This window comes from Schistocerca gregaria, chromosome 6, assembly GCF_023897955.1.
Source record: "Schistocerca gregaria isolate iqSchGreg1 chromosome 6, iqSchGreg1.2, whole genome shotgun sequence".
Taxonomy (NCBI): Eukaryota; Metazoa; Arthropoda; class Insecta; order Orthoptera; family Acrididae; genus Schistocerca; species Schistocerca gregaria.
In genome coordinates this window covers 358,632,327-358,658,235 of record NC_064925.1, presented here as the reverse complement: position 1 = coordinate 358,658,235, position 25,909 = coordinate 358,632,327, and the positions used below count along the sequence as shown (strand labels likewise).

At 43.3% G+C, this 25,909-nt stretch overlaps 1 protein-coding gene across 1 annotated transcript in view; it reads left to right on the top strand.

Moving 5' to 3' along the window:
- LOC126278519 (orexin/Hypocretin receptor type 1-like) overlaps nt 1-25,909 on the top strand; it is a 1,135,944-nt gene that overhangs the window by 1,033,770 nt on the left and 76,265 nt on the right. Inside the window, exon 3 of the mRNA XM_049978684.1 lies at nt 11,501-11,648. Within this exon, the coding sequence (XP_049834641.1) occupies nt 11,501-11,648 (148 nt within the window). The remainder of the gene's footprint in view (nt 1-11,500; nt 11,649-25,909) is intronic.

Sequence of the window (25,909 nt, the reverse complement as noted above, 5' to 3'; positions counted from 1 at the left end):
GCTATTCTGAGAGAGACCGGAGTGAGCAAACGGGTTCATTGCGTCCCATGGACACCGTTTTGAACATCTACTGTGGCGCGTGTGTGATGCAGCTCTGTACTGTGTTCCAGGACGATTTGTTGTTGTTGAACGCCCATCACCCACTTCCGTACAGATGTTCATTGGACTTTGTTTCCATTTCCAATCAAAAATCCGTCCCTGCAGTTCGTCGCAAGTCACCGTACAGTGTACAGAGCATGGCGGACGGTATCTTGTACCCCTACTAGTTATACCCTTTCCTGTTCCTAATCGTAAATTGTTGTTGTTGTGGTCTTCAGTCCTGAGACTTGTTTGACGCAGCTCTCCATGCTACTCTATCCTGTGCAAGCTTCTTCATCTCCCAGTACCTACTGCAACCTACATCCTGAATCTGATTAGTGTAGTGATCTCTAGGTCTCCCTCTTCGATTTTTACCCTCCACGCAGCCCTCCAATACGAAATTGGTGATCCCTTGATGCCTCAGAACATGTCCTACCAACCGATCCCTTCTTCTGGTCAAATTGTGCCACAAACTACTCTTCTCCCCAATCCGATTCAATACTTCCTCATTAGTTATGTGATCTACCCATTTAACCTTCAGCCTTCTTCTGTAGTACCACATTTCGAAAGCTTCTATTCTCTTCTTGTCCAAACTATTTATCATCCATGTTTCACTTCCATACGTGGCTACACTCCATACAAATACTTTCAGAAACGACTTCCTGACACTGAAATCTATACTCGATGTTAACAAATTTCTCTTCTTCAGAAACGATTTCCTTGCCATTGCCAGTCTACATTTTATATCCTCTGTACTTCGAGCATTATCAGTTATTTTACTCCATAAATAGCAAAACTCCTTTTCTACTTTAAGTGTCTCATTTTCTAATCTAATTCCCTCAGAATCACCCGATTTAATTTGACTACATTCCATTATCCTCGTTTTGCTTTTGTTGATGTTCATCTTATATCCTCCTTTCAAGACACTGTTCATACCGTTCAACTGCTCTTCCAAGTCCTTTGCTGTCCATGACAGAATTACAATGTCATCGGCAAACCTCGAAGTTTTTACTTCTTCTCCACGAATTTTAATACCTACTCCGAATTTTTCATTTGTTTCCTTTACTGCTTGCTCAATATACAGATTGAATAACATCGGGGAGAGGCTACAACCCCGTCTCACTCCCTTCTCAACCACTGCTTCCCTTTCATGCCCCTCGACTCTTATAACTGCCATCTGGTATCTGTACAAATTGTAAATAGCCTTACGCTCCCTGTATTTCACCCCTGCCATCTTCAGAATTTGAAAGAGAGTATTCCAGTTAACATTGTCAAAAGCTTTCTCTAAGTCTACAAATGCTAGAAATGTAGGTTTGCCTTTTCTTAATCTTTCTTCTAAGATAAGTCGTAAGGTCAGTATTGCCTCGCTTGTTCCAACATTTCTGCGGAATCCAAACTGATCTTCCCCAAGGTCCGCTTCTACCAGTTTTTCCATTCGTCTGTAAATAATTCACGTTAGTATTTTGCAGCTGTGACTTATTAAACTGATAGTTCGGTATTTTTCAAATCTGTCAACACCTGCTTTCTTTGGGATTGGAATTATTAAATTCTTCTTGAAGTGTGAGGGTATTTCGCCTGTCTCATACATCTTGCTCACCAGATGGTAGAGTTTTGTCAGGACTGGCTCTCCCACGGCTGTCAGTAGTTCTAATTGAATGTTGCCTGTTCCTGGGGCCTTGTTTCGACTCAGGTCTTTCAGTGCTCTGTTAAACTCTTCACGCAGTACTGTATCTCCCATTTCATCTTCATCTACATCCTCTTCCAGTTCCATAATATTGTCCTCAAGTACATCGCCCTTGTATAAACCCTCTATATACTCCTTCCACCTTTCCACCTTCCCTTCTTTGCTTAGAAATGGGTTTCCGTCTGAGCTCTTGATATTCATACAAGTTGCTCTCTTTTCTCCAAAGGTCTCTTTAATTTTCCTGTAGGCAGTATCTATATTACCCCTAGTGAGATAACCCTCTATATCCTTACATTTGTCCTCTAGCCATCCCTGCATAGCCATTTTGCACTTCCTGTCGATCTCATTTTTGAGACGTTTGTATTCCTTTTTGCCTGCTTCATTTACTGATTTTTATATTTTCTCCTTTCATCAATTAAATTCAATATCTCTTCTGTTACCCAAGGATTTCTATTAGCCCTCGTCTTTTTATCTACTTGATCTTCTGCTGCCTTCACTACTTCATCCCTCAGAGCTACCCATTCTTCTTCCACTGTATTTCTTTCCTCCATTCCTGTCAATTGTTCCCTTATGCTCTCCCTGAAACTCTCTACAACCTCTGGTTGTTTCTGTTTATCCAGGTCCCATCTCCTTAAACTAGCACCTTTTAGTAGTTTCTTCAGTTTTAATCTACAGTTCATAACCAATAGACTGTGGTCAGAGTCCACATCTGCACCTGGAAATGTCTTACGATTTAAAACCAGATTCCTAAATCTCTGTCTTACCATTATATAATCTATCTGATACCTTTTAATATCTCCAGGATTATTCCATGTATACAACCTTCTTTTATGCTTCTTGAACCAAGTGTTAGCGCAGACTATGGTATGATAAATGCAGCAACATTTGGATGGGGATAGCATCTGGTCGGGGCGGAAGGGCGAGAAGAAGAGAGGGCGTGTTGGAGATCCTGCATGGAGAATGAGGTATTATAGCTTTGGCTATTTAGCTATGATTAAGTTATGCTCTGTGCCAAATTCTACCAGACGACTTCGTCTTTCATTCATTCCCCCTAATCCATATTCACCTACTATGTTTCCTTCTCTCCCTTTTCCTAGTACCGAATTCCAGTCACCCATGACTATTAAATGTTCGTCTCCCTTCACTACCTGAATAATTTCTTTTATCTCATCATACATTTCCTCAATTTCTTCATCATCTGCAGAGCTAGTTGGCATATAAACTTGTACTACTGTAGTAGACGTGGGGTTTGTGTCTATCTTGGCCACAATAATACGTTCACTATACTGTTTGTAGTAGCTTACCCACACTCCTATTTTTTTTTTATTCATTATTAAACCTACTCCTGCATTACCCCTATTTGATTTTGTATTTATAATCCTGTATTCACCTGACCAGAAGTCTTGTTCTTCCTGCCACCGAACTTCACTAATTCCCACTATATCAAACTTTAACATATCCACTTCTCTTTTTAAATTTTCTAACCTACCTGCCCGATTAAGGGATCTGACATTCCACGCTCCGATCCGTAGAACGCCAGTTTTCTTTCACCTGATAACGACGTCGTCCTGAGTAGTCCCCGCCCAGAGATCCGAATGGGGTACTATTTTACCCCCGGAATATTTTACCCAAGAGGGCGCCATCATCATTTAATCGTACAGTAAAGCTGCATGCCCTCGGAAAAAATTACGGCTGTAGTTTTCTCTTGCTTTCAGCTGTTCGCAGTACCAGCACAGCAAGGCCGTTTTGGTTAATGTTACAAGGCCAGATCAGTCAATCATCCAGACTGTTGCCCCTGCAACTACTGAAAAGGCTGCTGCCCCTCTTCAGGAACCACACGTTTGTCTGGCCTCTCAACAGATACCCCTCCGTTGTGGTTGCACCTACGGAACGGCCATCTGCATTGCTGAGGCACGCAAGCCTCCCCACCAAGGGCAAGGTCCATGGTTCATGGGGGAATCGCAATGGGGTGGGGGAAAAACAACTATCTATATACTTCCGTAGTAGCCCTTATTTCTCTTCTCTTGTCTTCGCGGCTCTTACGAGAAATGCACGTTGGTGAGAATAGAATTGTTCTGAATCCCCTCTCGAATGTTGGGTCTCTAAACTTTCTGAGCAACGTTTAGAGTAAAAAAAAGGTCTTCTTCCCTCTAGGGATTTCCATTCGAGATCGTGGGGCATTCCCGAACCACTCGCGTGTTGATCGAATCTACCGGTAACAAAATCTAGCAGCACGCCCTTGAGATACATACATGTCATCTTTAAACCTGTGTTTGGTGGTTTCTCCGTCGCTGAATTTTGGAACATTTCATTTAACAAACAATGCAAAATTCTTGATTTTCTGTGGTATGTATGTCGACCTTATTATGCAAAGTTTTCCATCACTTCAAAAATTAGTTTTAAACATCACTGAACCGGATGACGCTCACATCAAGTATGAACGGAAATTGTATTTTTTCGCATTTTCCAAAATGTTTTAGCATAAATTTCACTCGATCTATTACTTCAAATTCCTTAGTGTCGGAGTTATTTCTTTTGTTAATATCAGGAACGTGGTCCCCTGGAAAACGAGCTGTTGGAGCTGCATCATTACGGGGTCGTATCACTTTCCTTCTCCGGGAACCATAGCTGCAGCTTTGCTCATCCAAAGTCTTTTATGAAGCAAGCCATGTAGTTGTATCCCGAGAAATATTATCTGCAAGACTTCGTAATCGCTTGAGGAAGTTTTCTGAAACACCAAACGAAAATTTATTCACGTTAGAGGAATAAGGTATGGTAGTAATGCTTTATAAAATCTATCACAACTACACGTGGTTTTGATTTTAAGTAAGGGGCTAGAGGAGAGCAACTATTATGTAAGGCATGTGTATAATTTATTTTAGAATTCTCTAATTATACTTCTCAAATACTCCTCTTTTTAACCTTACCGACTTCGCTGAAATTAAAGTAATTTTTGAAAAAAATTATAATACTGAAGTTTTGAAACTAATTATGGGGTAGATTTTGTTTTCAGATGTAATATTATAGGAACATATACAGCTGTGTGGCTTAGGTTACCTAAAACTGACGTTATAAAACCATCAAAAAAGTAGCTGAGACACAAGCGTTACCTGGGTATTTATTTATAGTTGTTCTCCAGACTTGGTACGCATGGAATTTCTTTTTGACTCATTAATCATCTCTGTATACAACATTTGAACTTATCGCTGGCCGTGCAAACAGCAATCGAAACGAAAGTCCACACTCACCACATGCAGTATCTGACAATCTACTTGTGTTGATGGCCATGGCACGACATAAGCTCATTTGCAATTGTACACGTCTAATGCGGAATAGTAAATTGTTACGAATAAGCAGGATTCAGGAGAGAAATAACTTGAAGCCTCTGTGATTGAAGGGTTCTGAGGAGCGAGACAAAGCATGACTCTCTCGATTAGAGGTATGTCGCGCCTCTCTTTCGGAAGAAGTTTTCAGAGAGCGAGAGTAAGTCTGATGTTCTCGAGCTGCAGCAAGTCTCGTTTCACAATATTCATTGGATTTTTGCAGCCGCATGGTCCTCAATCAAACTCTCATTCTAATTTGTTCACAAAGACTTGGCCATTTTCAAGGCATTTTCATTCATAAACATAAAAGAAATGAAAATATAATGATTAGGTACAAAAATCACAAAGCAAACTTAACAAATTCGTTTTTTCTAGCACGGAATATACGAGGTGTATTCCGGAAGTAGGGTCTGTTCGGTGACGAAGTGGAAACCACAATGAATACCCGATAAAGCTTTGCATAGGTTTGTTGGACAGTGTCTCTAGTATGCCAGTCGTTCACGTCACGTCTGTCTTTTCACGTAAAGATGCCTAGAAAACAGTGTTTCCCGCCAAGTATGAGTGCGCATAACAGATTTCGCCTGATTTTATGCGGCCCACACAACACAACTGTCATGCACTTCCTTCTTCACGACAGTTTTCGGCCGCGCTCTGTTGAGGCAATGAAGATGCTGGTTATGAAGTCAACGTTATGGTACAGACAATGAACTGCTCATTAGTGTAGAGAATCTGTGAAAAGTGCAGGCGCCGCGCGGGGTAGCCGCGTGGTCTTAGCCACTTTCGCACGGTTCGCACGGCTTCCCCTGTCAGAGGTCTGAGTCCTCCCTCGGGCATGGGTGTGTGTGTTTTGTCTTTAGCTTAAGTTAAAGTAAGATTACGTAGTGTGTAAGCCTAGGTACCGATAGCCTCAGCAGTTTGGTCCCATAGTACCTTACCAAAAAAAAGTGCAGGCGGCTGCCTTCAGTGACGAGGGTGTTGGTTCAAATGGCTCTGAGCACTATGGGACTTAACTTCTGAGGTCATCAGTCCCCTAGAACTTAGAACTACTTAAACCTAACTAACCTAAGGACGCCACACACATCAATGCCCGAGGCAGGATTCGAACCTGCGACCGTAGCGGTCGCGCGGTTCCAGACTGTAGCGCCTAGAACCGCTCGCCCACTCCGGCCGGCGACGAGGGTGTTGGAAAGTTGGTACAACGCTACGACATATGGCTCAGACGGAGCGGCTGCTTTGTAGAGGCGTTCTTGGAAGATTTGGCTAACTATTAAAAACAAAACACTTCTGATTTTCACTGTAGTTGCGATTACTGGTTTGAAAATTCTTAAGTACTACCAACGTCCTTTCATAACTGTGGCTACCCTACATACAAACATAGTATCTAATTTATTTTCTACTGTCTCTGAGGTCTTGCTTTAACCACTTCCGATATTTATCAATACAGACATTGTAACTTAACCTACAACAAATACAGAACGTATGTAGCGTAGCTACAACTAATATGCCTGTGTTCGTCTCTGAAAATGGACTCGATAAGCTATCAGTAATAGGACTCTAACCCGCATAACACTGCGAGCATGTTCTGTGACTGTCAGTTTCAATGCCATTGAAGCCCTCAACCGATCGTTATAGGAAAAACTTGAAACTAGCATTTGGATAAGCTATCTGACTGCGTTTTTGAACAAGAATTTAAAGTGATACAGAATCTGACTTGTGCAACGGAATTTACTGGGTTAGAATATGTGACATATTGCCGCGCAGGATTAACCATGCGGTCTAAAGCGCTGCAGACATGGACTGTGGGGCTCGTCCTGGTGGAGGTTCGAGTCCTCCCTCGGGCATGGGTGTGTGTGTGTTTGTCCTTAGGATAATTTATATTAAGTAGTGTGTAAGATTAGGGACTAATGACCTTAGCAGTTAAGTCCCATAAAATTTCACACACATTTGAACTTTTTTGAAAGTGACATGTTGTAGTGTGTCAGTGTCTCTGTTTTGGCACTGTGTTTTCCACTCACCTTTATAGATGACTTCCTCTTTCCATGTGGTTTACAGCAATCCGCAGCAGCATGCAGCAGTAGTAGCTAAAGTTATTGTTACTAAGAATGAATTTAATTCGGAGTTTGCTTGGGTCCTGTTAACTACTAAATGACTTGTAAGAAGGGACTTCATAAATTAAGTTTTATTAACCTTCAGAAATCATTATGACCAAGTATTAATAATGGCGAAATGCTTCACAATGACTGTGTAAGTATCAATAACGGCTGAGTGCTAGATTAAAAAATTAATTAAATTTCAAAGTTACATTAACATTTAATAACCACTGCATTTTTATGAATGGTTTCTGGAGAATAATTATTATTATTTGGAAGATGAGAAGGCTTCTTTAACTAAAAGCCGAAGCATGAGATTATTGTAAACTTGGAGTATGAATCACGAGGGTAACCCTGCAATTGCTTTTGCGCTATGCTTAAGAATTTTACATTGAATTCCATCTTCAAGAGTAGCTAAGCAATCTAAATCTCTCCTGACTATATAAATGAAATCACGCCCTGAGTGTGGTAAGATATGTCATCACCGACGTGAGGGCAGCGTGACACGTCTTCTGTCTCCGAGCTCTCGACCGACACTTCGCCCTCAGATTGCTACTAGTCTCACAAGAATGCTTAGAATCGCGATCCCATGTTTCGCCCTACGATTGTTACTAGTCACGCTCCTATGTTGCGCCCTCAAATTGTTACTAGTCTCACAAAAATGCTCAGAATCGCGCTCCCATGTTTCGCCCTAAGGTAGTTACTATCGATATGTGAGTTCTTATTTATTTCCAGTCGTACACAATGCAAAGAATGGCGTTAAGTTGTCTATATTGTTTTCAATTTAATGGAGAGTTCTGACACACTACTTACGACACTATCGGAAATTGTCTATTCAGTCAGCTGCATTCATATTAAATCTTGGGAGTCAACTGACTCTTAGGCAACAGCATTCGTTGGCAATCGGCAATCCATAAGGGTTGTTTGATCAAAGTTAGCCATGGCATCGCAGAACAATTGGTTGGAGTGTTTCTTGATCCGGCTCGGGAGCTATTCTTGGAGGTTGCATGTTGTTCTGATAAAGTCACTTTGTATGATGGAGAGCCATGTTATTGAGCAACCTCCTGTACGTGCAAGATGTCTGGTGAGATATATACAATTTATATTCATTCGTAAATCATTATTTTCCGTTTGAGGTTATCTGATTTAATACTGGTATTGCTCCGCGGACTAGTATTCGATTGCGTGTTTTCGCGCAGTGGCGTAGGCCCAAGGAGGTTCAAACGTACCTTTCTTGTGTTCTGAGGGTATTTGAATGAAATTTTTCTCAATAAGCGATGTTATAAAAAATGCGAAAGACAAGGTTTCGCGTAAGTTAATTACCGCTGCAAGAAAACTCATTTGAACGACGATGCGAAAATTCATTTTTCATGGTATCACTCTGAGGTGCAATTAAATTGATAGCCTTGAAAATGAAAGTTGTACTTAAACGTACCACCATCAGTAGTGTATATTAGTAAAAGCGTAGGCTTCATGGAGGCTCTCTTCTAACAGCAGTAGAGAGTCTTTTTTCACTTTTTTACGGGAGCATCGGTCGATGGGCCCGTCACAAATTCGTCTCTGTGCCAACCTGCTCATCTCACAGTCGCAATTTCAACCGACGTGCACATTTACTCGCTGGATGTATTACGATCTCTGTTTTCCCATACAGCTTTTACTCACTATAGCTCCCTCCAGTACCCTGGAAGCTATTCCGTGATGTCTCAGCAGCTGTCCTATCATCCTGTCCCTTCCTCTTGTCAGTGTTTTCTTTATATTGCTTTCCTTGCTGATTCTGCGTAGAATCTCCTCATACCTCACCTTATGAGCCACCCAACTTTCAACATTCTTCTGTAGCACCACATCTCAAATGCTTCGATTCTCTTCTATCTCAGTTTCCCCACAGTCCATCTTTACTATAATACAATGCTGTGCTCCCGATGTACATTTTCAGAAAACTCTTCCTCAAACTAAGGCCTAAGTTTGATACTAGTAGATTTCTCTTGGCCAGTAATACCTATTTTCCTAGTGCTTTGTCTACGTTGTGATGGCTAATTTGGCGTTACGTTCCTCGCTGTTCTCATTTCTCCTACTTCTCTTTACTTTCGTCTTCCTTCGAGTTACTCTCAGTCCATCTATCTGCACTCATTAATCTGTTGATTCCAGTCAACAGATTCTGTAATTCATCTTCACTTCCACTGAGGGTAGCAATGACATTAGGTAATACACTCCTGGAAATTGAAATAAGAACACCGTGAATTCATTGTCCCCAGGAAGGGGAAACTTTATTGACACATTCCTGGGGTCAGATACATCACATGATCACATTGACAGAACCACAGGATCATAGACACAGGCAACAGAGCATGCACAATGTCGGCACTAGTACAGTGTGTACCCACCTTTCGCAGCAATGCAGGCTGCTATTCTCCCATGGAGACGATCGTAGAGATGCTGGATGTAGTCCTGTGGAACGGCTTGCCATGCCATTTCCCCCTGGTGCCTCAGTTGGACCAGCATTCGAGCTGGACGTGCAGACCGCGTGAGACGACGCTTCATCCAGTCTCAAACATGCTCATGGGGGACAGATCCGGAGATCTTGCTGGCCAGGGTAGTTGACTTACACCTTCTAGAGCACGTTGGGTGGCACGGGATACATGCGGACGTGCATTGTCCTGTTGGAACAGCAAGTTCCCTTGCCGGTCTAGGAATGGTAGAAAGATGGGTTCGATGACGGTTTTGATGTACCGTGCACTATTCAGTGTCCCCTCGACGATCACCAGAGGTGTACGGCCAGTGTAGGAGGTCGCTCCCCACACCATGATGCCGGGTGTTGGCCCTGTGTGCCTCGGTCGTATGCAGTCCTGATTGTGGCGCTCACCTGCACGGCGCCAAACACGCATACGACCATCATTGGCACCAAGGCAGAAGAGACTCTCATCGCTGAAGACGACACGTCTCCATTCGTCCCTCCATTCACGCCTGTCGCGACACCACTGGAGGCGGGCTGCACGATGTTGGGGCGTGAGCGGAAGACGGCCTAACGGCGTGCGGGACCGTAGCCCAGCTTCATGGAGACGGTTGCGAATGGTCCTCGCCGATACCCCAGGAGCAACAGTGTCCCTAATTTGCTGGGAAGTGGCGGTGCGGTCCCCTACGGCACTGCGTAGGATCCTACGGTCTTGGCGTGCATCCGTGCGTCGCTGCGGTCCGGTCCCAGGTCGACGGGCACGTGCACCTTCCACCGACCACTGGCGACAACATCGATGTACTGTGGAGACCTCACGCCCTACGTGTTGAGCAATTCGGCGGTACGTCCACCCGGCCTCCCGCATGCCCATTATACGCCCTCACTCAAAGTCCGTCAACTGCACATACGGTTCACGTCCACGCTGTCGCGGCATGCTACCAGTGCTAAAGACTGCGATGGAGCTCCGTATGCCACGGCAAACTGGCTGACACTGACGGCGGCGGTGCACAAATGCTGCGCAGCTAGCGCCATTCGACGGCCAACACCGCGGTTCCTGGTGTGTCCGCTGTGCCGTGCGTGTGGTCATTGCTTGTACAGCCCTCTCGCAGTGTCCGGAGCAAGTCTGGTGGGTCTGACACACCGGTGTCAATGTGTTATTTTTTCCATTTCCAGGAGTGTATTTATAACTGTTACCCTTTGATGATGACTTCAAATCCCGCTCTTGCACCTTTCTTTTTTTCTGTCATTCGTCCTTCGACGTAGAGAACAGTGCTGGGCAACTGACTAAATCCCTGAATTACGGCCTTTTTAATTCAAGCACTCCGTTGCTGGCCTTCCGGTCTTTTTGTTTCTTCTGCTTAACAACCACGAAAAGCCACACGGGCAAAATTAGAGAGCTTAAGCTTATGGTTCAATTGGCTCGGAGCACTATGGGACTTAACTTCTAAGGTCATCAGTCCCCTATAACTTAGAACTACTTAAACCCAACTAACCTAAGGAGATCACACACATCCATGCCCGAGGCAAGATTCGAAACTGCGACCTTAGCGCTCGCGCGGTTCCAGGCTGAAGCGCCTAGAAACGTTCGGCCACCCGGCCGGCGAGCATAAGCTTACATGAAGGTTTACCAATAATCGCTATTCCCGGGCATCATTGTCGATTGCAACTGAATGACACTCGGCTGCACACCTTAAGTAGGCTTGTGAGGTATAGATGTTGAAACGTATGTGGAACTTCAGTACCCCAGGTACACTGCGAAGTTCGCAGATTGTGCAGCTCGGCCCATCCCCTTGAGTAAATTGATACAAATGATTCCAATCCCCCTGGAATGTCGGCAGTGAGTGACGTATGTCCGGCGCTGTGCCTGCTGTTGCAGACGGTGTCGGTGGCGGTGTCGGTGCTGACGCTGACGTTCATCAGCGTGGACCGCTGGTACGCCATCTGCTTCCCGCTGCGCTTCAACTCCACGACGGGCCGCGCCAAGACGGCCATCGCCATTATCTGGCTGCTGGCTCTGGCGTTCGGTGAGTACCTCTCCACGGAAACCACAGATATCCATCCATCTTACGTGTCTGCTCGTTACCTGCCTTCCCTCTTCCTGCCTTGTTCCATTTATTCAATACTAGACAAGACGAGTTAATTTCTTGCGAATGTAGTTACCAATTTCTCGTTCTCTTCGTCCTTAATCCTTACTGACGTATTTCTGAAGATATTGTAAAATTAATTTTTGTTTATTTAAGACAGTCAGAATAAGAATAACCCTTCTTCCGCAAGTCACTTCCAATAAGACACTTGAAATCGTAATTACATTTTATTTAAGTTTATTCGTTTTGGATACTGATACCATCTTATTGTGTATTCTTCTTGTTGTTTTTCTTCTTCTTCTCCCGTTTCATCCTCTATGGAGTACGAGGATTCAGTTTTTTCTTCGCATATTGTTCCAACCTTTGTGGGCAGTATTTCTTCATTCTCTCTTATCGTCTTCTCTCCTCTTCCAAGATTATGGGTTTCTACTTTATTTGAAATGTGACCTGGAACGCTATTTTTTCGGCTTTAGCACTTGTGTGAGCTGTCCTAGAGAGTAACGACTTTTCCGTAATTTTTAATTCCCTTACTTCTTTTTCAGTTTCCACAAACCAGTTTGGTTTCTTTATGTAATTTTGGAACAGATCAACCAATCGTTTCGTTATCTTATTTGAGCTCAATCTGAGCATATGTCCTTAAAAATTTAGTCACCTTTTTCGCATAGTATCTGAGAGTTTTTCAGTTTCATTACTGATGTGTACTAATTTATTATCCTGAAATTTGGTTTTTGTGATTTTTCTTAAATTGTTGTATTACATTTAGTCGTAATTCTTATGTCTGACCTATATGATTAATGCCTATGATTTCTGCTGCATAAAATTCTTCTGGCTTGATCAATTTTTTGTAGTGCTTAATTTTAGACCGCCACGAAAGGGATTTCTCGTTTTATATCTCTTTGGTCAATAGGAAGGCTAATTCAAGTTTGTCTCTCCTCGATTCTATTGCTTTGCATTCTGTTACATTCTATCTAATCAATTCCCCCATATATATAAATTCTTTCAGTATATCTGATTTCCGTTGGACTTCAGTTATTTATTCTGGTTTACTTTATTTGTCATGATTTTGATTTTTTAGAGGAAATAAGGAGACCTATTTTACCTCCTTTTTTCTCTAGTTCAAGGAATTGTTCCTTTGCTTCTTAATTGTTTCAGCAAATAGGACCATGTCATCTACCAAAGTAGTGCAGTTTATTCTGAGATTCTCCTTTTTTTGCAACCCAGTGTTATTTATCTCTTTATATTTCTGCTCCATTCTCTGATTCCTTTCTCAAATCTAACAATAATGGGGAAATCTCATACCTTGTCTTACTGCTGTTTTCATTTCAGATGTGTTTGACACTACATCCACGAATTTAACTTTTGAAATCTTATTTGTAATTGTGGATTTTATTAAGTTAGTTGTTTTCTTATCCAAATCCAGTTATTCGCTTGATGATATTTCTGGTTCTCGAGCAATAGAATCATAAGCTGTCTTGAAATAAAGGAACGGAATTACATATGTCTTTGTCCTTGATTTCTGGTATTTTGTGTATTCGTTAAACATAAATGTACATAATTACTATTAGTCGCTTTTAAACATTCTAGATTGTTAACAAAGTAATATGTTATAAAATATATGTCGGTGGTATACCACTCTTAATGGTTAGTCAGAAGAAACTGAGAACCTTGCAAAAGAAAAGAACAAAATATGTCTGAATGTCAACTTCACTGTTGAACACCAGACCGGCAAAGGTTTAAATTTCCTGGATTTCTCCATAAGTAACTTCAACACAGAGATAATTTTCAAGTTTACAGAGAGAAACCAACATACGCACGTGGCACAATCAGTAAAACCTTATGTCATCCCGATAAGCACATAATGGCTTCATACAGAATAATGATCAACAGAATGCAAAACATTCCATTAGAAACAGCTACCCAGGCTGATGGAATAAACACCATTAAAACAACCGCTTACAACAGGAACACGATCAAGAATTAGTATTTGGACTAAATAGAAAAATGAATTTCCACATGACCAACCACAGAGGTAACCCAACATAAAATAACACCATGGCACACCTAACAAAAAATATGTGAACATGTCATATTTAGGAAGACTGCCATATTATGTAGCAAACCTTTAGGAGGAAGGGGTTTCAGAATCAGTTTTATTTAATAACATAGCAAATTAGTATTAAAAATAACAGCAATAGAAATACACGAACTTACTTGAAAGACATGTTAGAAGATACACATTGGACAAACAGGAATAAATTTCAATGTATGTTTCCGAAAACACGTGGATGCTGTTGGCTTAAAAACCTTAATCAAACCAACCGTTGGCCCACACACCGCTGAAGATGAACATCAAGTGACAGACGTAAGAAGGAAGGAAGAAAAATGAGCATACTCCAAGAAACCGATCTTAATTGTCACAAATGTGTATCTCAATAACACACCCAAAATAACCAAACAGGATAATCAAAAAAAAAAAAGTTTCTAAAGAAATTTCCATAATTTACTTATACGCTAAGTACAGTCGTGAAAAATCATAATCCAGCTTCAGCTCGTCCATCGATTGCACATAAGTGAGTCAGTTGTTTGAATTTATTGTTAGTAAATGTCACTTTAGGAGCGAGTAAAATATGTAATATTCTTTTATATAAGATGTATTATATTATTATAATAATCAACATAGTTTAATCAAGCAGGAACTGCTACACTTATTACATAACCATACAATCATTCAGAACTTCATGCTACGCATTGACAGTTTTTTAGTCTTGCAGAAGTTCAATTTAGGAATGGTGCTTTCAGAACATGTAAGTACACTCCTGGAAATTGAAATAAGAACACCGTGAATTCATTGTCCCAGGAAGGGGAAACTTTATTGACACATTCCTGGGGCCAGATACATCACATGATCACACTGAGAGAACCACAGGATCATAGACACAGGCAACAGAGCATGCACAATGTCGGCACTAGTACAGTGTATATCCACCTTTCGCAGCAATGCAGGCTGCTATTCTCCCATGGAGACGATCGTAGAGATGCTGGATGTAGTCCTGTGGAACGGCTTGCCATGCCATTTCTATCTGGCGCCTCAGTTGGACCAGCGTTCGTGCTGGACGTGCAGACCGCGTGAGACGACGCTTCATCCAGTCCCAAACATGCTCAATGGGGGACAGATCCGGAGATCTTGCTGGCCAGGGTAGTTGACTTACACCTTCTAGAGCACGTTGGGTGGCACGGGATACATGCGGACGTGCATTGTCCTATTGGAACAGCAAGTTCCCTTGCCGGTCTAGGAATGGTAGAACGATGGGTTCGATGACGGTTTTGATGTACCGTGCACTATTCAGTGTCCCCTCGACGATCACCAGAGGTGTACGGCCAGTGTAGGAGGTCGCTCCCCACACCATGATGCCGGGTGTTGGCCCTGTGTGCCTCGGTCGTATGCAGTCCTGATTGTGGCGCTCACATGCACGGCGCCAAACACGCATACGACCATCATTGGCACCAAGGCAGAAGCGACTCTCATCGCTGAAGACGACACGTCTCCATTCGTCCCTCCATTCACGCCTGTCGCGACACCACTGGAGGCGGGCTGCACGATGTTGGGGCGTGAGCGGAAGACGGCCTAACGGTGTGCGGGACCGTAGCCCAGCTTCATGGAGACGGTTGCGAATGGTCCTCGCCGATACCCCAGGAGCAACAGTGTCCCTAATTTGCTGGGAAGTGGCGGTGCGGTCCCCTACGGCACTGCGTAGAATCCTATGGTCTTGGCGTGCATCTGTGCGTCGCTGCGGTCCGGTCCCAGGTCGACGGGCACGTGCACCTTCCGCCGACCACTGGCGACAACATCGATGTACTGTGGAGACCTCACGCCCCACGTGTTGAGCAATTCGGCGGTACGTCCACCCGGCCTCCCGCATGCCCACTATATGCCCTCGCTCAAAGTCCGTCAACTGCACATATGGTTCACGTCCACACTGTCGCGGCATGCTACCAGTGTTAAAGACTGCGATGGAGCTCTGTATGCCACGGCAAACTGGCTGACACTGACGGCGGCGGTGCACAAATGCTGCGCAGCTAGCGCCATTCGACGGCCAACACCGCAGTTCCTGGTGTGTCCGCTGTGCCATGCGTGTGATCATTGCTTGTACAGCAGTGTCCGGAGCAAGTATGGTGCGTCTGACACACCGGTGTCAATGTGTTCTTTTTTCCATTTCCAGGAGTGTAAAATGTAACTTTGACCATAGATATACTTGTTCCTTGTCAATAAACATGGAGGTAAATAAGGAAGGAGATTTACGATTTACGTTGTTTTGAAGCCTTTGCGGTCTGGGCCTGTCGCCATCTTAAACAGATCCAAACATTAGCAGACTCCTGTTTGCCACTGATTCTTGTTCATTGTTCCTGTCGTGTATGCACAACAGCTGCTTTAGAAACTAAAAAATACAGTACTTACATAAATAACATGGTCTCAGGAATGCAATTTCGAACTGTTTTCTGTTCTCTAATGTGAACTCGTTATGAAATACCACATATCTGGCCTCGTTAATTTGGTTAACACGTATTTGGTTTTTCGAATAATAAAGAAGTGAAGGATTTGATATGAAAAGGATGCTTTCGTAATACATTCAGTTCCAGATTTACTGCATTCGTAATGACAGGAAATGCTCGTTTTCTTCCTGTACTGTTACTCGTTCGTTACGGTTTCAGATGTCTACTCGTATGCTTAAGATTCCTAATGTTCACGTTAGCAAAAAACATACCTACATCTTCTACGTTACCCCATCAACGTGTGCAAGTAGGAAAGAAGCAAAGTATGCTATAGTATCTTGAGCATGTCATGAAAGTGATCGATTTTTGAAATGCTAAGGAAACAGAACTGCATAGAGGTATACTTCCAAGGAGAATCGAGTTCTTGTTTCATTGTATTGTCACTGTAGATAACACATTTTCTCACTCTAAAATGTTACCTATGATGCGTCATTCAGGGTAGCCAATAATAGCAATTTACAGAGCAAGTCGATGATATAACTTATTAAAACGTATTTCAACATTGTGCAATGCAATAAATGCTATAAATGCGATTAAGGGAACGGTTTCAAACTCTTAGATCCCGTAAAAAGGATCTTTTGCTTTAACATGTATGTATCACATGTTTAGTAATGATGATCTAACCTGTGTAATATATAGGCCCACCTTTCCAACAGTAGCCTAGCTGCTTCTTTTCCTGAAATATCTCTCGCCAGTATTTCGCCAGTTGTTCAGCAATAACAAACAAATCACAATTGGAATGTTCGTCTACTTTGATCATCTGCTTAATTTTAGTTCTGAATTTCATTTTGAGGTTTTCAAAACTTATAAAGCTATACCATGGCTTGTGATGCACTAATAGTCAGTCACATTTGCATGATAAATCGTAATGATGTGGAATGAGTAATTCTGTATTAACGTCATTTGTTTAATATGACTCCATGGTGATCATTTATTAGTTTTTTGGTTTTTAATTAAAGATAGACGTTAATAATTCCTACTCGTCACCATTTACACATTACAATCATGGGAGCAGCTGTCAAACGTTTCCTGATTAGTTCCAAATATTATTTTGATCCCTGTCACACATTTTATGTCATCGGGTAAGTCATCAAAGCTTTTCGTTGAGGCATTGTGAACTCCTATTTGTGCAGCAGATAACCTTAATATTTCGTACTGAATGCCATTTTTCCTTCTGCTTTTGTAATTATGTGCATTCATGAAGGAATAACTATACTCTGAACCCGAGAGAATGCTTTTCACCCACCGAGCAGCAGCCACGCATGACGAAAAGAGTGTTCACGTACTTTTCCGGCAAAAATTCTTCTTCAGAAGAATGCGAAGCACATACGCACATAAATACAATCACACACACAAAACACACATACACTGTCTGGTATACGCTGTATCCGGCTGTTCTAGCCAGAAACTTTTTTAAAGAGGGAGGATACATGAACAACGAATAATTATCGGAATTTTCGGCATGAGATATTGCACGAACAATGAACCCGGTCGCTTCGACGAGTGTTGTGCGGCGCGAGACCGTTGACACAGTGTTGCTCGGATGTCGGAGTATCTGCGGTTGGGGAAGGAAATGAAAAACTCAGGAAATAAGAGAAAGAACTGACACCGAGCGAAGTAACACCTTAGAGGACAGTAACGAAAGATAACATGACTGATTTGTGGTATAGGAAAAAAAGTCGTTAGGCAAACTCAAGCAATGGGATATCCAGGCTGGGATACGATCAATATTCGGCGATTCTGGCTACAGCAGTATTATACAGCGATAATGCATGCGTGACTTTTGTACTTTTGTGTGTATGATTGTGTGAAAGTGTTTTTGTGTGCACTTTCCTTTATGTAAAATTGTTGGGTAGAAATCGTATGTGATGAACATTCTTTCTGTCGTGCCTATCAGCTGCTCGACTGTGTCTTAATTACGGTGCGTAGCAGACTGTTCTTTCCCCAATATTGGTGATATTCCAACCTGTACTTCCTATTCGTCTTTCTATAGGCCTAATATATGTTTAAAAAATTGTTTTCGTTGCAACTACTACGCAAACGCGAGCGAAGCAGGGGGGCGCGAATCTAGTGAATAATATGACATGTGTTACGTGGTGTGAAGAAAGGAAAGTGGACATTCTCAAATGATGAACGAATACTCGAGGAAATGAGGAAGATTAGGATATGACTTGTACTTTTCGCAGAGTAAGAAAGAAAAGAGAGAGAGAGAGAGAGAGAGAGAGAGAGGAAATATTCCCACATTATGTGTTTCTCCTTGCTTGCTTTCTATGAAATTAACTGACTGTCATGTGTCAAGCACCACCGTTGGCGTGGACACGTGCAAATTAACTGCTATAGGCCCATGACAGGCGCCGGCTAATTAACGTCAAACGAGGCGCGTTGCGGGAATAGATATTCACATCGCTTTAGTCGGAAGAAGACTCACCCCTCCCTCCCTCTCTCCCGCCACCCCCGCCCTACCTGCGCTAACAACGTGTAGCTGTCTGCTTTGCGAGCAGGGTGTAGTTACTGGTTACACGACCTGCCCTTCTTGTGCAAGCTGCTCCCAGGCCAGTAAGGGGTGATGTGTCAGCAGTATAAGGTATGACACGTTTATCGGAAGAGTCACGGAAGCGAGACGAGGTATGCGTGAAGAGATGAGGTAATGAAAAAGATAGCAGCCACGAAATATCCTGCAACAACGATAATTGTGTATACATATTCTTAAAAATTCTGTAAATACTCAAATTAAACGTTTCTATACAGCTTGTAATATACCTGGTTTGTGAATAACAACGGGAGCTGCCGATGACTTAATTTCAACGAACCATGGTTTTTGCATTTATTACTATTCATCATTGTTAACTCTTTCAGTTAGTTCCTCCTTTCGAACTTCTAAAAGTTTGATAGAAAACATTGGAAATGAGTGTTTGGCGTCATTAGCCGGGAGGCCCCTTACGGGGCAAGTCTGGCCACGTTATTACATTCGACGCCACATTGGGCGACGTGCGCCCGGATGGGAATGAAATGGTGATGAAGACAACATAACAGCCAGTCCCTGAGCGGAGAAAATCCCCGACCCAGCCGGGAATCGAACCCGGTCCCCTGAGGACGGCAGTCCGTCACGCTGACCATTCTTTTAAAATTCTTTTTGTGGGATATGAATCAGGTAGTGGGATGGCGCAGGCAAGGTGGACAGGGGTCGCAACCCGAGGCCTGGCCACGATGTCTCCTCCCTCCCATCCTGGGGATGTGGTACAAAGAATGCATTGGTGTATTATTGTGACTTTATTTATTTTTGATTTTCTTTATTTTTTTAACAAAAAACATCTCTGAATCATAACACATATGAACTGTTAGGCTCCCCTTGCGTGTCTAAGACTAGCATACACCTGATAGCTTATAATGGACAAGACATTCTCGTTCTCGGAAAATGTACTTTGCCTGCCATGTATTAAATGGTTCAAATACTGAGCACTATGGGACTAACCTAAGGACATCACACACATCCATGCCCGAGGCAGGATTCTAACCTGCGACCGTAGTAAATCGCGTAGTTCCAGAGTGTAGCGACTAGAACCGCTCGGCCACTCCGGCTGGCTATTGTTTTTTTTCTTTTTTTTTTAACAGTAAACAACTGAAAACTAGTAAGTACACTCGTTGTGTCGAGTTGGGGACACTCATAACTAAAAACATGCTTATAGTCGTAGCGAAGGGCATAAAGAAAGAGAGCAAAGTGCGGGGCTAAGGAAGCCATGCGGCAAAACCTAAGGGTGGAATCCATACCACCATTAACCGGTGCTACATCTTGTACCGAATGGGAACCAAAAACTGCGAAGACCTTGTCACACCGGGGACAAAAAGAGGAAATGTGTCAAATACTGCTACAGAGTGGGAGGGGTCACGACGAAACTTTCCATCTGCTGTATCATCCAGATATGACTTCTCGTAATGACCAATGTAGATCCCACGTTGTAACGTGTAGTGTTCTATCATCGTCTTGTAATTTCAGCTTCTCTTACCTGTGATGTTCTAGCTACGTGGAGGGTCGTCGAACGCATTCCACAAATAATTGGAAAAATGTTGTCGATACTTTGGGTTATGGAGTATCTTGCAATGTCGTTCCTGCAAACAGTTCCAAAAGTCTAAAGTGTCCTTAGTGCCGTGTTGAAACAAGTAATTCACTGTATGCACACGAAGCCACGTCATGGCATTAGTTTTTGTGCGTGGGTAATACGTCTCATCCGGGAATAAGATAGTCTTGGGGTCGATATGATTCGGCGTCACTAAAAGGAAGGATGCTGACATTTGGTTCACTAAGCGCCACACTGCCGTAGACTCGTCACAGCTAAGACGGTGTCCATCGTTGTCTTGAACGTCACAGCTCGTGCACGTGCGTGAGTCTACCGTATGGATCGCATGTAGCCTTGATCTGGTCACCTGCTTACCGTTAACAGCGATATACCAGATCGCCGTGACATCAGTGTCCACTGTTACGTGGTGAATTGTCCTCCACACTACTCATCGGTTGACGTTCGGTTGCTTCCTCTCCACGACGTTATCGGGTCGTCCACGTTGCAGGACCCGATAAACCGTCTTTGCCGTCGCCAGTTGAGTCGCTGGTAAGGCAAGTCGAACGTAACTGAGCTCGAGGTAAAAGACACCGATGTAGAAGAGCGAGGAGGGGACGTGATGTAACGGCACAGGTGGCAACAGGGAGGGCGGTGCTATTTCTTCTATTAACAAACTCGTCAGACGGTCCGGACGGCGGTGCCATAGTTTGACTCATGTGCTCACAAATAGGGCGACCGCTCTGTCATGAACGTGATAAGGACCAAGTCCTCCTCGATCCGGGGGAAGGGTGAGAGTCTCATATTTGATCTTGAAAAGCATTCCAGAACTCACGAAAGACTCAAAAGCCGCAAGTATACGGCGTGCTGCCATTACCGGTATAGGTAATATCTGGGCGATGTGGGAATGCGTGACGCTAAATGTGTGTTGACATACTGGGTCCGTTGAACGATGTCCAGGGCTCGTGGGCGGTTGTTGGCAATCCCAGTCCGAACATTTCGTAAAAGCCGTCGAAAGTTGTGAGCAGTGGTTCGTCGTATATCGTCTATAAAATCAATGCCGAGACATTTCAAAGCATCTCTGACCTGTAAGGGGGTGACGCTATCCTCAGACAATCCGACCCTGATATTCATCGCCATCGATTTTGCTACGTTGATACGACTACCAGTGGCCATGCTATATGTCGCTATCCAACTCAGTGCGCTAGCGATGTCGTTGCCGTTGCGGATGACAATCACCACGTCGTCAGCGTAGTGTAGCCTCGTAACGTCATACGCGTTAGTCGTTGGCGCAGGCCACATAGGAATGGTTCCATGGCCACAGCGTAAAGTAAAGTGGACAGAGGGCAGCCTTGGCGTATCGATCGAGAAATGGTGAGAGGCGGCATAGGTCGGCCGTTGACGATGACCTTGGATGTCGTCCCACGAAGTAGTCGCAAGACGACAGCGACGAATGACTGTGAGTACCGCATATGTTGGAGGACCGCTTCCAAATAGTCGTGGTCCACACGGTCGAAAGCTTGACTGAAATCGATCGCACCCTTCAGACGACATGCCCTCGCCAGTGAGATCAAGTCTCGATATTCACTGAGTGCTGTCTAAATATTATTGTCGCCTCCTAATGACGTTTGATCGAGTGAAATGATGTTCCGTAAGGTCTGGTGTATCCACGCCGCCAACAGTCGAGAAACGATCTTAAAGTCGTAGTTCAGTAGCGTCAATGGGCGGTAGTCCTGCAGTCGTGAGCCACAGAATGGTTTGTGAATAGGAATAACCATCCATTCCACAACAGCCGCAGGGAGCGGCATGTCCGGGGATAGTAGTTCGCGACAGATGTCCGTCAATCGGGTGGCTAATAAATATTGAAAAGTCCGGTAAAATTCCTAGGGGAGACCATCGGGACCCGGAGACTTGTTGACAGCTCCTTTTCTAATTGCGTCGATCACTTCTTCTTCCTTAATTTCTTCTATCAAGGCCGCTTCCATTGCCGGGGTGACGGTGCCGTAAATCGTCTGAGAGACGTCCTCCAGTGCTGTCGGATCAGGGGTCTGGGCGGAATAGAGCTGGGAATAATGATCGTAGAACGCTGTGTTTATGTCTTGTTGCGTGGTGAGGTGACGACCGTCCTCCGTGACGGTGAAGCGTATCAGCGCTCGTTGGCCGTTGACTTTCACGGAGTACGTGGAACATCGACGGGCGTTCGCTCGGTATACGATACTGCGTCCGCGAGCGGATGGCCAGCCCCTCTAGGTGGCGTCGCATATTAGGAATGGTCTGGGCCTTAGCGCGGTGGACCGCCGTTTGTGGTTCCGGAGACGGCGCCATAGCATCGCAGTCGCGCAGGACCCTGAAGTAAAAGTCGAGTGTATCTCTACGGCAAGCAGCAGGGTCGCAACCGTAGGTTATTAACATTCGCCTCAGAGCCGGTTTAGCGCAGTCCAACCAACAGCAGATCGTTGTGGGATATGCACGGAGGCGATTTTCACACGAATGCTACGTATCCTCAACGACTTGGCGGTAATGAGCGATGTTTAATTTCCACGGGCTGCGGTTACTCCACACTTGTTGCCGCCGCAGGGTGACGGCACAAATGTAACCTGAGTGGTCCGAGAACGCTGCAGGCCACAGTTCCGCATCATGTGTTCCAGCGGCGAGAGAGGGTGAGACATAAATCCGGTCGATGCGACTTGATGAGTGACTCGTGAAGGGTGTGCATCCCGGTCGGTGGCCGTGAAGATGTTCCCATGTTTCCACCATCTGCAGGTCTCGAACTAGCGTCTCGAGTTCCGGGCACGGATTATGTCGTGGGAGTTGCGCTCTGGGCGCCAGTACGCAGCTGTAGTCACATCCAAAAACCAGATGGTCGTTGCGGCCTTGGAAGAGCGGGACGACATTTTCCTCAAAGAATCGTGAACGTTCGCGACGTCTATCCGTCCCGGAAGGTGCATAGATATTGATAAGGCGGACACCTAGTACTGTGAGTGCCATTCCTCTTGCCCCAGGCAGAAAGAGGATATAGTCCGTCACTATCCTTTCCGAAGAAGTACGCGACACCTCTGCCTGTGGAGGAAGCTGGAGAGACGCAAGCGTCGTAATAGTACGTGCCTGGGAAGTCGTCGACGTACACTTCCTGGAGAAGGGTTATGTCGATGGAAGCAGAATTCAACATATCCTGAAGCAAGGATAACTTAGAGCATGTCCGTATAGTGATGATGTTTATAGTCGCTACGCGATAAGTTTGAGGTCTATCCGTAGACCCATGTTGGCCATCAGTACCCTTGTAAGGCTGTCTCGTCACTGTATCTGACGCCGGGAAACAACAACACTGGTGGGCACGGCCTATTTTTTAAATTATTTTAGTGGTGACAAATCTTTCATCATGTGCTACTGTTAATCATTCATCATCTTGTGCGTGAGATCAGCGTAAAATGAATATGTTTTACAACAAAAGATTGTAATGCCTCAAGATGACAGCACAGTCTGTTAAAACCGGTTGCCTTGAATAAAAAAATATTTTATGCTGTCCTTGCTGTTGCTTGGTTTTAACTGTTAAACAGATCACCCATCAATTTTCGCAAAATAAGAAAAGTCAATTGTCATTAATCTAATAATATACTGCACCAAATATCTGCAGACTCGCATAGTGGTTCGAATATAATCACCGCTAGACATTTGCATGTCGACTACTTGTTATATACCTCCAATGGTTTCCATTGGGTTTTGCATGTTCTTTATGTTGATCATTGCTGGCGTGTACGCTTTTACTGCCTGTTTCCTGACCTAGAGCGAGACGCTGCCCTGGTCCCATATCAGCTCTTCCAAATTCATTTGACACATTCGTTGGCAGCATGACAGTAATTTTTCACAGCAGAATCCCAGCCAATAGTGACAAATTGCATTTAGAAGTGCCTGGGGTCGAATCCACTTCCATAGTACTTTGATTTATTAGTCCAACTTGCTGCCCTCTGACCAATAACCTTTTATTGGAAGAATAGAAATAAATAAAAAAATAAAAAAATAGAATACAGCCGTATATGTTACCTGTTCGTGAAATCAGTAAGAAGTGCAGGGAGGATAAGGCGAAATACCAGCAGGAAAAACGTGAAGAAATCGAAAGCGAATTTCTTGATACGTGGATGGATTCAGCCCATCGGAACCTTACACGGAAAGTAGCAGTAAAGGTGTCGATTGGGAATGAAATTCGACTGTTAAGTTACAGGAGCAAGACGACTGACTGAAAGCGTAGAGTTAGTGCCTGTTCGAAGATCTGAAAGAAGAAGAAATGAATGTTGATTTGAAAGCTTATGAGCTCCAATGTTAGACAGAGTAGACAAAATGCATCAAATATCTAAAATAACTCAGGGAGGTGGCAAAAAAATAATTATTAAATTAAAGTATGAAGTAGGAGACAGGAATCATATCACTGGCTTCAGAAAAAATTACCATATAGTCGATTCCAAAGATAGTGCGGCCAGATACATGAAAGAACTTTGCAGACAGAGCCTCACAGTTCATGCTTGCAACTTGCTGATCAGAACAAGATACGTATGCATATAATTAAAAAACTGAGGATCTTTCACGTGACGACCAATTAGTTGGCCTTAGCAAAGGAGAAAGCACCAGGCATCTAATGTTACACATGATAATGAAATAAATACAGGAAAAACCAAGCCACTGTCGAAGGATTTGTCGTCCTAGAGACAGCGGTCCATCTTATAAACTGGTTAAAGATATCTGAAATCCACAGAAAACCTGACAGAGAAAGGTGGGTAATTCACAATACCTACAAGAAATAATAAGTAACAACAACAACGGAAGGCCAAGAGGAAACTGCTTTAAATGAAAAAGAGTGTTAAGTCCAACCTGTTGAATGTTATCTGCAAGCTTTATGATTAAAATTTGTGTAATTGAATTTCTCGGTTCTAGAATCGTTATAGCTAACATACTTTTGAACATGAAATTATTTCTGCAAATTATGTAATAGGAATGTTTTTTCAGTCGATATGAAAAGAATCTAACTCTCTGTCAATAAGGTTCCATAAAATAATCAGTCACAAGAATACTCAGAATGACTAACTGTCATTTAATTTAAATGTGCCATATTACAAAAACGAATGTGTTAAATTTACATGAAATTACACTAATTGAAAAATGCTCCTATATTCTGTCGAAAATGCTCATTTAATTTACAATAAATTCTTACCACCCAACAGATAACCTGCTACAGGCAGCACCCTCAGAATGATGAGCTAAAATAAATCATTGCGATGCAGTGTGCCTCTTTATTTTTATTTGTTTGAATTGTTGTTTTAGCGAAATAGTTTTAGATTCTCTCCTCAAAATTACAAATTATTGTTCACGCAAATGTGTAAGGCGATACAATGTAAATTTTACGAAACATCTTTTCTTTAACAGTGGTGAAATGCTTTGGGAAATATTTGTAAATGGCAAGTGAACGTACTTTCAAATGGTACAATAGCAAACTCGAAACTACTAGGAAAACTGGCATTGTATTTCTGCAAATAGTCATTGACCATTATTTCTGCTTCTACATTTGTATTACATTATTTGTTTTCTTGGATTACTAATTCAATATTA